We start from the raw sequence: 12,891 nt of genomic DNA, 5'->3' as shown, positions 1-12,891 counted from the left end.
CCTGGACAGCTCGACTGGGAAGAAGACAGCTCCCCGTCCCTCACTGTCTACTTGTCAAAGGAGCATTTCTAAGGCTGCGTTCACAACGCAGTTAAAAGTGACCTGAATCCAATTTGTTTCTGACAATGTGAACAGCACAAGTCGCATTCAATCTGACATTTCCAAAATGATTCAGGCCACTTTCAAATGTGGTACTGAATCGGATACATATCAGATTTTTTTGAATGCGACCGCAATCTGAACAGTCAGGTCACATTTAATACGACTTTGATGTAGCAACACACAACTAATGCTCCACATAAAGATATCATTAAAGTATTCATTTTCTTTCTCCTCTTCCTCCTTTTTAACATCACCCACTCACAAATTTGCCAGGTGCCGCCACATACTGTTTTTATCATTAGACCATAAAATGAGACTACCAGTAACTTCACCAGCTGTTGCTGTTGCCATGGTCGCTTCCGTAAACACTGTTCTGTGTGTGACGTCATTAATGATCAACTGAGCATGCGGGTCACTTCAGGAGTGTGAGCTGTTCACAATGCAACAAAAAAGTTGGATTTGAGCAATAAATGGAAATTGAGCAGGCCTGCAGTGTTGAACGTAGCCATAGATAGCACATACATGGAAATTGGAGCTCATATATACACATATATTAAAATTTCACACAGTGGAGGCCATTTAGGACACTTCATCTGCATTTTGCTTATTATAAGTGGTCTGTTGCTGAGACTAAAGACTACAGTATGCATATTATTCATATTAACAACAAATCAACATTTTGGCTCCTGTTCTAGGTGTTCCACTTGTAAAGTGCTGTGGTACAGTGTGTCTTTAAGCAGGAGAATCAGCGAGCAAAATGTTTAATGCATGTGTTGACACAGTCTCTACAGTCAGAAGAGCGCTGCAGTGCACCAGTGTGTGCTGCTCAGGGGGGTTTGACTCCAACTCTACTGGCTTGTGTATGAGCACTTGGATCCCCTGTTTCTGCAGGGCTCTCAATAGTTAAGTTAAAAAGTAATGAAACACTCCCTATCATTCTGTCCCCACCTCCTACACAAAACTGAAGCATCAAGCCACTGTTAGTGAGGTGGGGGAGTGTGTATGTGTGTATGTGGAGAGGCATTGTTCAGTTAAGTCTGTAGCTTTCAGTTGGCTTGTTGACACTATGAAGAGTGACACAGCAGCCAACATAGGTCAGACTACCTTTATCTAATGTTTGGAATGACATCATCAAATGGGAGCTTAAAACATCATTTTTGTGTATTTTGTCAAAACATTTGAGGTAATCATTCACACAGATTATTTTTAAAGTGAATCATTATTCCATTTCATTTTTTTTTTAGTTTTTTAAACATAACATCACTGATACTATTGATTTGGGTTGACTTCAGGAAATAGAAATACAATATTTCTCCTAATAGAGCTTAGAATACCAGACTAAAACATGTTGTTGCAGGATGTTATAATATGATTTTAAAATGCCTGCACAGCAGCATTGTTGAATGTTTTGCTGTGTACATTGTTCTTTTGTCTGCTAATGGCTTTAAGAAGACATATTATGCATATTTTCAGGTCTAAATATACTTTTCTGTGGCCTTACTGGAATATATTTGCATGATTTTGAGTTCAAGAAGTCCTTATATATGTTGTTTATCCTAATGCAGCCCCTCAGTTCAGCCTCTGTCCGATGACAGATTGGCCAGCTTCTGGTAGTTCTGGAGGCTCAAAATGTCAACTTGAACATGAATCCAATGCAAGTAGACGACACAATCAACCTTAGCAACAACCTTAGCAACAAAGGCTATAGCATGGAAAAGGAAGTGGAGGCAATTTTGCATATGGAGCCTTCAGAGCAACTTGAAGTCCTGGCTTTTGACTTGTAGGGAGCAAAAACAAGCCTCAACTCTACAGAAAACTTTTTTTTTCATCATATCCACTCCTTCTTCTATCTGTACAGCATGTCTGTCCTCCAGGCGTGTTGCACTTAATAACTAGCCCAACAAACTAGCATCTCCTCCTACAAAAGTTTGAGGTTGATTGTGAGTACAATCTTGTGATACTATTAAATGTGTACTTTTAGCAGACAGAAGCTTTTAACAGATCAACTGGGCTGAATGGAAGATAATGCTGAAAACACAGCCAAATGAGGAGAATGAAAACAAAGATACTATAATTTAACTCAAGTGGGCTTTAAGGAACTGTCATTCTCTTCCATCCAAAACAAAAATGATGCCATTATGACGACAAGTCACTAAAACCCCTCAAGTGAAATCTGACATTAAAAGCAACAGCATGAAAGATAATCTTCTCAACACGGAAACAAAGTCTGTCAACTGTGCAATGTTTGGTAAATTTTATGCAACAGTATAAATTGGTAGAGGGTATGATTCAATCCAAATAAAGTGTGTTGTCACTCACTCAAAGGGTTCACTGGGGTCGTCCCTCTGCAGCTCTGGAGGAATGGGAATTCGTTTGTAGTACATTTCCCAATCAAACGCCCCTCGCATGGCGTCCCCTGCCTGAGTGTCATAGCCGAAATTGTCGTGGTTGATCACGTCAATCATTGGACACACGATAGTCTTCCTGTTCTGGGCGATTCGGTCTGAAAGAAACAGAGGGAGGCAGAAATTTGATCTTTGGTTCAGTTAAATAGAAGCTGTTTTTTTCTTCTTCTGAAGGTTCAGGTTCACAGCAAACAAATACAAGGCTTATGTTTGTGTATTTTTTTGCATTGTAGGAGTGGTAAACAAGAAAAGCAACTGGGTTTCCATGAAGAATAAAATACTAACATGAAGTATGTTTGTTTGTGTGCAATGCCATTCTTTTCACTGAGCTCAAGCTGTGTTCTCGTCTAAAGCTTTTTCAGCAGTATTGGAAATGTTTAGATTTGACCTTCTGGATTAAGTACTATAGATGTGAATGTGGTGATTTTTATTCATTTTTTTCTTTCTCTTGTTCAGTTCCACCCATGACGCCACCCCTCCCATGCTGAGATTACCTACTGGCCACAAGAGGAAGATGTCAGGCACATTAAGTGATTATAAAAGCCTTTTTTCATACCGGGGACACATAACATTGGTAGCTTCATCACTTGTTCAGATAGAGATGACTTTAACATTAATGTTCCTCACTGCTTCAAACATGATGAAACATTTACAGACAGGGATACATGCTTACACAATATTTGGCATCTAATGTGTATGTGAGTTAGTGAGTGAGTGATCGAGTGAGTGAGTTGAGTGAGTTGAGTGAATGAGCGAGTGAGTGAGTGAGTGAGTGAGTGAGTGAGAGAGAGAGTGAGTGAGTGAGAGAGTGAGAGAGTGAGAGAGAGAGAGAGAGAGAGAGAGAGATAGAGATAGACAGGTAAAAATGTTAAGATAGCAAGATGCTTTTAGTTTGAAGGCTGCATCCCTGATATATTTTATTTTGATACTGTAGCTGTAATTAATAAAGGATACTCACCACTGACACCACTAGTGGCAATTTAATCATTTAACATGATGTGGAAGTGAATTCTGCTGCCTGCAAAGACTGCCATCGTTTATTGGGAAGACGTTAAGCTGTTACTGTTATTTTCTCACATGCTATATATAAAGCAAATACTGACACCAATGATTTAGAGAGGGCCTGGTAGTCTGTTTACTATTGTGGTTATGAAAGGGTTTTTGAACCTCCAGTTGCACCATGAGGAGAAATTGTGTTTTTATACACTGATCAGACAACAGAAGGTCAATCACATCAATGCCCTAAAATTAGCTTAGTTAATTAGTTTTCTTGTTCATTAAACTGATTGTTCTGCATAAGAAATGATGGTTGAGATATTACATTCATTACAGTGATGTGAAACAAAATGTCTGTCTTTGTATGTTTTATCTTCTGCTGCTGAAGCATTTATGTTAATCTGACGGCATTCAATGCAGACTTCCCATGTGCAAAGTCATATGAAAAACATTACCAGGTCCGACCTAGTTAGATTGCCTTTGAGACGTTTGCATAAAAGTCACTGGGAAGCTCACTCATCCAAAAACTTCTACCACTTAAAACTGGGTCATCTACTACATAGTATTATTGTCTTGTAGTATATTTTTCTGAAGTAGCTGATCCATTTTTTTAATATATTATAATTTAATGAGAAAAATGTGATTATTATATATTACTAAATTGTTGTCATTTGAATACAACACAGGATGTGAACCTGCTTGTAACATGTAAATTGACTCATTTTGTCAAAGCCTCCACCTCCTCTCCATTATTAATGTTCCAACAGCCTGCTATAATGTACACAACAACTATGTGTTCATGTTACACACTGACAGACATGCCCGTCTTATTCCCATATAACGAATAAACAGCTTGAAAGGGAGGGAACGTGGGTCATCAGGGCTGTCGTGAAACAATTCCACGTGCAACGACGCCATGCTCGGAGACACGGCTGAGCACAGATCGTAATGAAAGATGGGTAACAGAGAAAGTGAGATTGTTTGTCAGTAACTCCATCAGTTTGAAGAGGATGCACTTCTCTTGATTCTGTTTGAGAAAGCAGTTTGACGGCAGCACACACACATTTTGAGCATATGTGTGTGTGCTTTTTACTTCTGTCTATGTGAGGACTTTGAGGATATTTAAAAAAAAAAAGTAAGAACATTTCAGTGAACTAAAGACATTTTTTTTAGAAATCAAGGACCTGTTTGAAAAGTCAAGACAATTGTTGGAACTGGAGACATTTTAGAAAAGTTAAAACGTTTTGTAAAGTCAAGACATGACCTTTTTCTAAAGTGAGGAGATTTTAGAAATATCCTCACTACTTTCAAAGTGCTGTTTGATAGTTAAAGAGTTGGCTAGAATTTGGTCCGGGTAAAGGTTTTTGCCACCTCACAAGTATAGAAATGAAAATGTATGTCTCTGTGGATGTTTTCTTCACCTAGCAATGGGGGCAGCCAGTTGACGTTGGCTTCGCAGTGGGAGTCCAGGAAAGTGATGACCTCTCCTTTTGCAGCAGCAGCTCCCAGCAGGCGGGTTCTGATCAAACCCTCCCTCTTCTTAGTCCGCATGATGCGAACTTTTGGCATCCGCATCATGTACTCCTCTAGTGCCACCTTTAGGTGCTCTGCAAAGAAGAGAAAGGATGTTCAGTGTTAAAAAAAAAGTGTTAAGTGTTAAATTAAATGTTATTGTAGCAGTTTTGATGGTTTAGCTGTTTCAGGAGTGGAAACATAATGGATGTGCTTTCTTAAATGCTTGGCATGGACATGTCTTTGTAGCAAAGAGGTCGCTGTGCAGTGGTTACTGCAGTTTCTTATGATAGACTGACCACCTGTCTAGGGTGTACTTTGCCTCTTGGCCACTGCATGTTGGTAATTTTCAAAGTCTTCTGCCTGTTGGGACTGTTGCATTGTGAATGCAAACATTAAAGACAGAAGGGCAGGGGTAATGAGTCACACTGACAAACTGCAGACATGTATTGCTTTAACCCCCCCAAAAAAAAAAAAAAAAACAGTAACAGTCCACAGCTCCTTTTAGGTGAGGTGAGCTCACCAGTAATCATTTAATGATCAAGAACATATACAAAACATGTGACATTTTAGTTTTGAGGTGAAAAGAGACAGAAACAAAGTACTGATGCTGACATGATTTCATCATATAGAGTAAATTAACTTTATATTGAATGTATCTGCACATGTGTGGGCTGATTTTATAGCCTATTTCAGTGTACAAATCTGCTTACTTGTTTTAACATTAAAACATTTCTAGCAAGAAAATAGTCGTTGGCCATATCATTTTCTACCTTGTCAGTATAATGTTGATGTTAAAACACATGCTTGCTAGTTTATCCGTTGCTAGATTAGTTGCTTAGTTGGCCATGAAGCTAGCTAATTTCAGTGGTAAATGGACTGCATTTGTAAAGCCACTGATATTCTGATTAGTAGACAACCCGCTCTACTGCCTGAGCCATAGCCACTCCAAAATGCTTGTCAGTAGAGTGAAAGATAGCTAATGAAATGTTAATGTGTAGCATTGCCTAATTGACATCAAAGTGAATATACTGGCAGTGACAGTCGATGCATTGGAGACGCGTCTGATTTTCACCAGAGACATTATTGTCGCAAAAGTTTAAAGCTGAGACACAGTGCTGTTTCAGAATAACTAATCATCTCAGCTAATATCTGATTATCCCAATCCAAAAGAGCTGGAGAGAACTGGTAATATTATAGTATAAATAAATGTGGACACATTAACAGTGAGAGCTGATTTAGAGACTATCCATGCCCCCCTCCCTCCTTCTCTCTCTCCGTCCCATTATTTGTCTTGTATCTGCAGTGGACTTCACCCACGCTCACTGTATCAGTTAACTGCATCATTAAAGATGTTATGTTTTTAAACAGCATTTTCCATCTATTGACATAACTGGCAATTGGGAAAAGCTTTTCTCGAGGTTGCATTGCAACAAATGGAAATCAAAGAGCACTGGTAAAGTGATAAACTGGATACATGAACATGAGATAGTCAATATCAGGCTATTGCAACATTCCAAAATTAGTCTAGACCAATATATTATATCATTTGTTGTCATCTATAAATGGGAACCTTTGCTTAAAAACTCATAATTATTACTAACAAAAAAAGTTCAATTCAGCTCATATTTGTATTGTCCTACAAGACAACGTTTTATTTGCAGCAATGTAGCATAAAAACACAAAATAAAAAACACACAAAGACACTTTATGATTAATTAATAACTCAATTTCCATTTTTGCTTTAGATTGTGTTAGGGTTCTCTTTTTGCTACCAAAACAAGTTTTTTTTTTAACTGCATATTGTCCATGTTGGTCAAAACGTCTGCCAGCCATTAAACACTATATAACTGTATACATGATAATACTCTATATGATAATGATAATGGTTATGATAATGGCTCTACTCTACATGCACTTTTCAGCCTCCCTTTACCCTAGAAAAAGGTTGATGGTCTCCCTGAAGAGGAAAAACCTTTCTGGTTATGTGACTTACTTTTCCATTTGGCCTTTTATGGTTTTAATGATGATTGAAGGACTATAATTCATGGTAAAACATGTTTCATTTCAGCTGACATCTGGCTGGATGAATATTTAAGATTAAATGTTTGAGATGCGTTTTAGCATGGGAGCTTTTGTAGTCAATTAAGACTAAAAATAAGTTCTTAAAGTAATAGGTCATTTTCTCACAATACACTGAATTCGGTATATTTGTCTGTAAAGCCCACACTGGCTGGGAAAATAAATCCTGTTATTTACCCATTTCAACAACAGCTAGAGTGACTACAGCCAATAGTTGGGATGTTTGAAACTTTGGTTGGGTCTCTAAACTTGACACTCTTCTGAAAATATATGTCAATTATGAATGTTGTGGCCTCCCATTGTGGGTTTTTTTGTGGTTTTTTGGAGAGCATGTGAACATTTTTTACTCCAAAAATCTTGGTCTTAGGGCCGGAGTCAGTACTCACAGTGGTATGAATAGAAATCATTCCTGTAGCTGTCAAAACATGAAGTTTAATTCAGAGACAGCTTCTCCTTCACAAAAAGCCATATCGACTGTCAATGGGAATGCAATGAGAGACTAAGAAAAGTTGAAATGTTGACCTTTTAAGTTCATACTTTTGGAACTTTATTTACTTCCATGCCAAATTGCAGCTCTGACTGAGTTGAGGTTGACAGAGAGTAAGAAAGCCAGAAAAAAGAAAGACATCTAAGGCTACACTTTAAAACACACTTAGACAACCTGCAGCAGGCAGAGAAATAAACTGGGCGGACCAGATGACCCGCTGCCAAGAGGCATTTTCCTCACTGTTGATTTTAACAACATCTTCAACGATTCTCCAAATAAAACCTCGAAAGTGTCTTTGACAACTCAACAGCCCAATAGGTTAATGTGAAGGCCAACTAGTTGTTATGTCACGAATCATGCTCAGATGAATATGAAAACAGCCTCCTAGTGTCAAACGGTGTAATATATGATTCTGCACAGTGAAACATCCAACTGAAGTAACAAGAACAACACATTTTTAACTGGAGGGGGACTTTAAATGTCTCTTACTGTCTCTCTATGAAAACTTACTCCAAGTCCAAACTCTTCCCCTCCAGAGAAGGTCAACCTTTATTTTATTCTTTGCTGTGTTTATTGTGTTGCACAGCAGCTGACCTACACGCTGTAAAATGTGACATTGGAACAAGGACGGAGGGGCGTAGCAGGGGTCGACGCCAAACTGTGAGGAAAAAAAAACAACTGTCCTGCCCGTATGCTCCAGTAATAAATCAGCCTATTAAAAACTGACCATTAAAGCCTGAGACTCTTGCTCTATATGAAAACTCACCATACAGAAAGAGTTACTTACAATCTACCGAAGCGAAATTAATTCTCTTGTGTGACGAGAGCTAGCACGTGGAGAGGTGAGGGAGAAAGATCAGAGCATTTAATTATGATTGGTTAATTTTCCCTGAATAAATACGAATACAGCTCATACTGTTTACCGAAAGCAAGGAGGCAATTAATCACTCTAATGAGAGCGAGCTGAATGTCGGCAAACATATTAGTCTTGAATGTGAAGCAGAGGAGATTGGAGAGTTGGGGCGTTGTGGATGTCAGGGTCATTTCAAAGCGTGGATCAGAGGGATGAATTGTTCATCACACACATCAGGTAGGTGATAGAAATCCAGGCCATTTATTCAGCACAGACTAAACTTCAACTTAAATTCCAGCATAACATCCATCCCTTTTCTATTTGTTTGCCTCGCTGCAGTCCGTCACTCACTCATTTCTCCTACGGACAGTGTTGGAGCTGCCCGGCCGTCTTTCATCTACTCACACGGGGCCAAGCTCAAACATGAATTAGTACTTAGCAGATGAAAGGTGCGGCAGTTGGCCTCCGGCTCTTGTCAAAGTGTCTGTATGCATTAAAAATGTCACATGTTTGTAATTGATGCTTGTCTTTGATGCAATTCTCTATGAACTGAAATCACATCCGCTGACTGAGGTGTAGTCAGTCCATTTAGGTCAATAAGCAACGTACAATGCAAAATATTCATTTTAGCATATTGGTAATAATTGTATTGACTCCTATGAAACAACTTTTAAAGCCAGAAAGATAATGCATGTTATTTGTTCCCCATACATTTGCGCTTGGTTCAGAATATTTCAAAACTTTTAAACAACTTATGATAAATAGTAAGTAGTAAGTAATAGTTCCGCCTCTCTTCCAAATGCTTTATAATGCATACCGACATTGATGGCAGGACCATACAAGGTGCCAACCTGCTCATCAGGAGGAGACACTAATGCATCCACTCACTCATTCACACACCAATGGCGCTGTCAACCGGACAAAGTTAAGGTTCAGTATCTTGCCCGAGGACTCTTCGACTGGAGGAGCTTGGGATCGAGCCGGAGTTCTTCCAATTAGTGGACAACCCGCTCTACTTCCTGAGCCACTGCTGCCCTGTGGTGTCTGATGGTTTCCAGTTTTTTAAGAAATTGCAATTTAAAGACTCAATACTCCATGTACAGCAGACATGAATGAGAGGCATTTAGTCATGACACCGCCACAACACAGCCACCACTTTTTGAAATAACAAGTCCTCATACCTTAATGAGAACATAGGTTTGTCATTTCCTTCTGAAACTACCCAAAGATTACTCTTAAGGGTGTTTTCTGATATGTAAGTATTCCCTGATTTGCCACCTCTGTGGTTTAAAACAGGGAGACAAGGCCTAAATCTGGGTTTAGGTGTGAAAGTCACACACGTTTATGGACACAGATCCACCTTCTCTCAGACTTTTAAACATTAAAGAATGTTAACCCATTTAAATTGACAGACACAACTTTTAAAATAAGAATTAACAGTAAAAAACACCTAAATCGAGGTTTCTAATGTTTTGGGTTGCTGAAAAGGTTGGTTTACATTAGCAATGTCTGGAGACATTAGAGTAAAACAAATGTATTTTAACTATTATTATTAAGATGATTATTATCATGATTCTTCTTCTTATTATTATTATCATCATTACTCTTTGCTTTTTACATTCTAAATTGTAGACTCAGCCTTTAAATATTACATGAAATATAAAAGTTAGCTAAATGAATGTTCAGCAGCAACATTCTCCCTGTAATGCATTTCTTAATAATCCAATTAGAGCTGAGACACACTAGACCCAAAATGGCCCGCTGAGCTCGGTTTCCAAGGTGGTGGATTAATCCCTGGATGCTCTGGCACACCACCAAACATCAAGGATGTTCTTTTTAACAGAGAAACTGCACAGCTGACACCTAGAAAGGGGAAAGAAAGCAACACAGATAGGGATGTCTGTAAAAAATAGCATCTTAACTGATCTTAAGTGATTCATATCCCAGACAGGAGTCCTGTGCAGGTCTGACTGATGCTCCTCTGCTGATTATGAAGTGTTTTGGGTGGGTTACATTAACTAAGGCTGGATACCAGGGGTCCCTCCTCACACTGCTAATACCACTACAAGGAATAAGCTGCAATGCTGGCACAGGTAGACTCCCCCCAGCTTCTGTAACTCTCTTTGCCTCTCCTTGTTTCCACTTTGTCATTTTGATCATTTTCACTAGTTTCTGGTTCCTCTAATGAAGTTGCTTTGTGTTGAAATTATGCATTTTCATCACTCTGCTTGCTTATTAAAGCAAACAGTGAAAAAGTTTACTTTAGCAAACACAAATTGTATGACATGAGCACCATGAGCGTACCCAGGGTTTTCAGTGCAGAGCAGGTTGCTATAGCAATTAGTGTATTGTATTGGACCAACAATAATATATGATAAGAGCAACTGAATAAAAGAAATCAGACAGAAGTCTTTGCCAAACATCTGGTAATTGCTTGGATTGGGCTATGTCTACAAAAGCCATTTCCACTGCAACCCTCCTACTCACTGTGATTACCGCTGTCTACCATGAAGGGAATAAAATAATGTAACTAACCACTACAATTGTATGGCAGCAGTCTGAATAATGATGTCAGCCAAGACAGAAAATGCCTGCATGTAACACTAGTTATATGTGTATACCAGTGCTCTGTATCACCAGTAATGAAAAGAAGGTAAATATACCATGATATAGCCTGACCTCTTGTGATACATGCAGTGTTGCAGTTGTGCTATTACTAGGTGACATCTGACACTAGATTATAATTTAAACACCTACACCAAAGGTACTGTCATTAACCCCTTTCATCAAGTATAAATACAGCCATACACTTTACTGCAAAACGCCTCAGTGTGTGCTCGAGGTCATAGGTTGATGAAGCTATTAGGACCACACATCATCTGCAAAAGACATGTAATACTAAAGCAAATTCTGCACCCTTCACATCCCAGCTGTTACAACATATTCTGTCCATTAATATCAGAAACACAAGCAGTGAAAAGAGACATGTTTTAAAAAAGATGGTACATTTTTTGCGAGACCTTACTTTGTTAAATGTAATGTAAGTCTCCAGTAAAATGAAGCAGCTCAAATAGTATAGTGGTGAGCTCAGATTCTCTGTCATCTACACTATTATTAACCAGATTAAATCAAGAGAGAATCCGAACAAATCTTAATAGAGGTGGTGTGTAAAATGGACATTTAACATTTAAATAGTGTACTAATATTCTACTGAGACTGTGAGATGATAACACTATCTTTTAGACCAGTTTATCTACTTCAAAGATTCATGATATACATTGCAGAGAGGAGGATGGCTGTGAGGAGATTCACAAGGAAGCTTGAAAAGCAGCTGCATTTTGTGAGATCTTCGATCCCCATGAATGAAATATATCCAACAGGCAATGACAACATGTGTGTAAAATTGTTCTGTAGACTCTTATTACAACTCTAATATATATTTAAAACAAGCTGAATGGGAAAAAGACAGCAAAGAGGAGAGAATAGACACTCTCAAGGACACAACTTGTAGCATACTCTGTGATAAGATAAGACTAGAGGACATTTGTCAAATCATGCTTTGTGGTTAATTTAGCTGAAATGAAAAGACTGAAGGTGTCTTTCTAAATAAGCCAGAGGTGTCAAAGGAATTGAAAGCTTGTCTTAATTAGAGAAAAATGCTCTAATTAAGAAGGATTTGTGAAGGAGAAGCGCAGCAAGACAAGGGAGAGGGGGGAAAAAAACAGAAAAATAAATAAATAAATAAAAAATGTCTTTGCAAGTCTCTGACAAAATATCAGCGCATTGTACTTGTAGCTCAAAGCAATTTTAATAGAGCAACATTTCGATTTTCACCAGGCATTGTTAAATCACCATCACAAAGCAGGACAAGCAATATGTGGACACAAACACATTCATCACTCAGGTGATTGCGATCGGCATGATTGAGAGTCTGCTCACAACACTGTCTGAAACTCCCACGTAGGGGACAGAGCATGACTCCGTGAAAAAAGGGCAAAACCAACTTGAAACATCAGGGTCAGCACAAAACAAACACGTAAAAAAGTTGAGTGAAATTTGTATAAGTCACAAACATCAGAAAAAACTATTAGCATAAAATCTACCACATAGAAAAATACATAGAAAAACTGCTATGCTGAAAAATATGGAGAAAATGGAAAAAAACAACTATATATTACTTCCTCCAAATATCTTAAGAAACACAGGCAAGTTCAGTCTAGTAATTGACCAGTTTGTATTGACACTTACAACAGAAAAGACAACATAGTCAATAAGAAAAATGAAACAGGAAGTTGCATCGAGAGGTATAAATCTTCTGGACAGACAACTGAATTCATTAAGATATCAATAGAAGGAAATGAATCCTGACTGGGTTAACCAGAGACTCCCAGAGGTTTACTTTTTGTCATATCTCACAAGTGTTTTTATCCTATCATTCCTATTTGTCATAACTT

General features: G+C 38.3%; 1 protein-coding gene across 1 annotated transcript in view; it reads right to left on the bottom strand.

The window, feature by feature from the left end:
* Positions 1–12,891, bottom strand: part of LOC128371317 (polypeptide N-acetylgalactosaminyltransferase 10-like) — a 66,231-nt gene that overhangs the window by 14,047 nt on the left and 39,293 nt on the right. Inside the window, exons 5-6 of the mRNA XM_053331600.1 lie at positions 4,925–5,110; positions 2,422–2,605 (exon numbers count right to left, since the gene is read on the bottom strand). Coding sequence (XP_053187575.1) covers positions 2,422–2,605; positions 4,925–5,110 — 370 coding nt within the window. The remainder of the gene's footprint in view (positions 1–2,421; positions 2,606–4,924; positions 5,111–12,891) is intronic.

Source organism: Scomber japonicus, chromosome 13, assembly GCF_027409825.1.
Source record: "Scomber japonicus isolate fScoJap1 chromosome 13, fScoJap1.pri, whole genome shotgun sequence".
NCBI lineage: Eukaryota > Metazoa > Chordata > Actinopteri > Scombriformes > Scombridae > Scomber > Scomber japonicus.
This window is presented reverse-complemented; position numbering and strand designations above follow the sequence as displayed.